We start from the raw sequence: 4284 nt of genomic DNA on the forward strand, positions 1-4284 counted from the left end.
TTTCCTCCTCATGCCAGGGTAGTTTTTTGTCGACCTTCGTGCTTCACGGAGCTCTTCAATCTCCATTTGCCTGATTGCTTTTTCTCAAAACTCAACTAGTGTTTTCGGTTTTGCTACTACATTTGTTTTTTAGAATTTGCCAAGATAAAATCCGCTCTTGATTGCATGCAAGTGGACATCCAAACTGAGGTTTGGAATCTCCATAGTTGATTTTGCGAATCGAGTCACGTAATTTTTGAGGCTTTTTGTGTTGTCGCTGGTGTTAAGATAGTCCGATCTATGAACATATATTTTTGATGTAGCGAAGTGGTTAGTAAATACTTCCGACAAATCTCAAAATTGGATTGGAAATAGATTCTGTAGCCAACTTAAAAAATCAAAATAAAGTAACACCATTTAAAAAAGTAGGAAAAGATCGACATAAATAATATAAGATCAGAAACATCCTTAAAGAACATTATTGCCTGAAATTTAGTATTGTGAATATGTGTGATGGTTGGTTTTATATAATAATAATTGTTAACTGATGCTCTGCATGGCCGACCTTATCTCTTCTGTTGCCGAATTATTAGTATGTTGCCATTTTCTCGTTTAATTTAGCCGAGGTATAGGGTATATATCAATAACATAAAATTTTGTACTTTATATAATTTTATCATATGTATAACACAATTTACCATTTGTTCCAAACAAATCAAATGTAGGAGTGAACTTTTAAATTTGAATAGATAGACCTTGAACCTGAAGCTCTTGCGAAGAAAACTGCAATGAGGTATCTATTACTGAAAAATGATTAGCGTGGCATCCACATTCCACAAAGTCACCTTTATATTATGACAAAAACATCAATGCCCTTCAATTCGATCACAAAAAAACATATATTATTATATTGCTCCCAGATAGCATGATACAGCATCAACATTTGCGCCTACTCTTTCTAAAATAGCCTCATTTCCAGCCCCTGGAACAATGCCTAAATGGATAAATGAATTTAGTCAATGCTATCTATATGGATTGTTGACAAACTCTGAATAGTCAATGCTAGTGTTGACATGGACTTTAGCGACTTGGTCTTAATCTGATTTAAAAGGGGCATCTATATTAGATAGTCATATACAGATGAGAATCATTATATTTCCATATGTGGGAGATATTTCAATGATTAAAAAGAAATACAGTACAATGTTTGATCCTTTTTACTTTGATTCATGCTTTATTTGAATAGGAGTAATATGTAATGATTTTGTTGAGCAGATTTGATTGGGAGGTAATAATTTAGAAAGAAAGAAGCGTAAGGAAATAATAAAAGAGGGTACAGGTTAGCGATAGTTAGATAGGAAGAGAGGGCAGTTATGAAAATTAATAGCAAGTTAAGTGAGCGTTGAGTGACGTGAAGTGTGACATTAAATCGACTCATCTGCCACCCCATGGAGACCCCCTTTGCCTTTATAACCAGACCTCCCACTCCATCAATCACAATTCACAACTCACATTGTCTTCCATCATCTTCTGAATCAAGATGCCTCCCATGTTGCCGGATTTCTCCAACTCCGTGAAGCTCAAGTATGTCAAGCTTGGATACCAATACCTTGTTAACCACATTATCACACTCACCCTCGTTCCAATCATGCTGGGAGTCTCCATTGAGATTCTACGCTTAGGCCCCCAAGAGATCCTTAATCTCTGGAATTCCCTGCACTTCAACCTCGTTCAGATCCTCTGCTCCGCTTTCCTCATCATCTTCGTTGCCACCGTCTACTTCATGTCAAAGCCACGCACAATTTACCTCGTTGACTATGCTTGCTTCAAGCCACCGGTAACATGCCGGGTCCCCTTCGCCACCTTCATGGAGCACTCAAGGCTCATCCTCAAGAACAACCCCAAGAGTGTGGAGTTCCAGATGAGGATCCTTGAGCGCTCCGGCCTCGGCGAAGAGACCTGTCTTCCTCCTGCCATTCACTACATCCCTCCCAAGCCTACCATGGAGGCGGCTCGCGGCGAGGCCGAGCTTGTCATCTTCTCAGCCATGGACTCTTTGTTTAAGAAAACCGGCCTCAAGCCTAAGGATATCGACATTCTCATAGTGAATTGCAGCCTCTTCTCTCCAACTCCTTCCTTGTCCGCCATGGTTATCAACAAGTACAAGCTCAGGAGCAACATCAAGAGCTTCAACCTTTCGGGGATGGGTTGCAGTGCGGGTCTCATCTCCATAGACCTAGCGCGCGATCTTCTTCAGGTTCATCCCAATTCCAACGCCGTGGTTGTCAGCACTGAGATTATCACGCCCAACTACTACCAAGGCAACGAGAGAGCCATGCTTCTTCCGAACTGCTTGTTCAGGATGGGCGGCGCCGCCATCCTCTTGTCGAACCGGAGATCGGAACGGAGAAGAGCCAAGTACAGATTGGTCCACGTGGTTAGAACTCACAAGGGTGCCGATGACAAAGCCTACCGTTGTGTGTTCGAGGAAGAAGACAAAGAAGGAAAGGTTGGGATTTCGCTGTCCAAAGACCTCATGGCCATTGCAGGGGAAGCTTTGAAGTCCAACATCACAACCATGGGTCCGCTTGTTCTTCCGGCATCGGAGCAGCTTCTCTTCCTTCTGACACTCATTGGGAGGAAAATCTTCAACCCTAAGTGGAAGCCATACATCCCTGACTTCAAGCAAGCTTTCGAGCACTTCTGCATCCACGCGGGTGGACGCGCTGTTATCGACGAGTTGCAGAAGAATCTTCAACTGTCGACGGAGCACGTGGAAGCTTCCAGAATGACCCTTCACAGGTTCGGCAACACTTCGTCTTCTTCTCTGTGGTATGAACTGAACTACATTGAATCCAAAGGGAGGATGAAGAAAGGGGATAGGGTGTGGCAGATTGCTTTCGGGAGTGGGTTCAAATGCAACAGCGCCGTGTGGAAGTGTAACAAGACCATTAAGACCCCCATTGATGGACCTTGGGCTGATTGCATTGATCGTTACCCTGTTCACATTCCTGAGATCGTTAAGCTCTAGACACTCTTACACACGTACAGCCTTTCTTGCTTTCTTTCGATGAAGATCAAGATGATGATTAAATTAGTCATGTTTTAAGCCCTGTGATTTGTCTGTCATACTTGTTATCTTTCATATTTGTATTATTGTTATTTTTCAATCGACTTACAAGACACTTTGCATGCAACTTCTTTGTGGATTCAAAATACAACTCCAATTTCCTAAGCTTGTAATTAGGACTTGATCATCAAGTGTCAGAAGTAATTCAAGTGTATGTATTTGTGTAATTAATTGAGTCGTCAGATCGAATCACTGTAACATTATTAAACCGGTGATAATAAATTAGTAATTGCCTGTTTGTGCACTAAAATAATCATCATGACTTGCTTTAATTAGAAATACCTACCCGTAATAAAATATCTAATATATATTCAGATATGCAGTTGGCAAGTTATCCTTTTCTTATGATATGGTGGTTTTCAATTGCTCTGTCGCCTTGGTGCTGTGTGTATGCATTAAATTGAAAGGTTCTCTTTTGTTTTACACTCTGGGTTTTGTCAATGTTGCCAATGGGGTTTTGTTGACATGGTCCATGCATCATTGGAGCTTTTTCATTGGGGCGTGGGGGATTTGAACATGATCATCCAATTAATACTTTGGACCAGAGAAAGGTTAAAATTGGGGAAAATCACATGAACATTTATTTATGCTTTAACGTGAATTTCAGAATACAAGTGATGGGACTACAAAATTGACACATTCACATATATATATAGGATTAATATAAACTAAGTAGTAGAAAATGCCAAGATATGTGATCATCGGCAGCTAGCTAGCTACCCGGCCCCCCAGACCACCAATTATATATCTATGACATCCAAAAGTGTATACATCCTTAAATCATTGGAAATTTGGACCAACTTAAACGTCTATATTTTACTCTTGCGTTTTGTCACTACTATAGACCTCTGTATTTTTTCAACAATCAAAAGGTGTTTTTTAGCATTTTAAGTGTATACAAGTAGATATATTTCTGCTGCTATTCAAATCCTTGAACCGACGAACAATGTTAGGAATTAGACAAGGAGACATGACATATATACTCCCACCTTCATCAGTATCTAATATTATTCTTAATAATGACTCGGAAAATTTGCATAATTAAAAATTTGTGTGTTGGCCAACTATCAAGCGGAGGTACTAAATTCTTAATTTTTTATACTATTTTAGTGTAAATCAAATTTAAAAATTTACCCATCCAAAAATTTAAAATATTAAAACAATTGTGACTGAAT

At 39.7% G+C, this 4284-nt stretch overlaps 1 protein-coding gene across 1 annotated transcript; it reads left to right on the forward strand.

Annotated features, from left to right (window-relative positions):
* Positions 1550-3359, forward strand: LOC107618180 (3-ketoacyl-CoA synthase 6; the record flags this gene model as incomplete). Its single annotated transcript, XM_016320170.2, is given in 1 exon segment — positions 1550-3359. A coding segment is annotated over 1 exon segment (1461 nt), but the record flags the coding sequence as incomplete, so codon positions are not given.

Source organism: Arachis ipaensis, chromosome B09, assembly GCF_000816755.2.
Source record: "Arachis ipaensis cultivar K30076 chromosome B09, Araip1.1, whole genome shotgun sequence".
Classification (NCBI taxonomy): domain Eukaryota; kingdom Viridiplantae; phylum Streptophyta; class Magnoliopsida; order Fabales; family Fabaceae; genus Arachis; species Arachis ipaensis.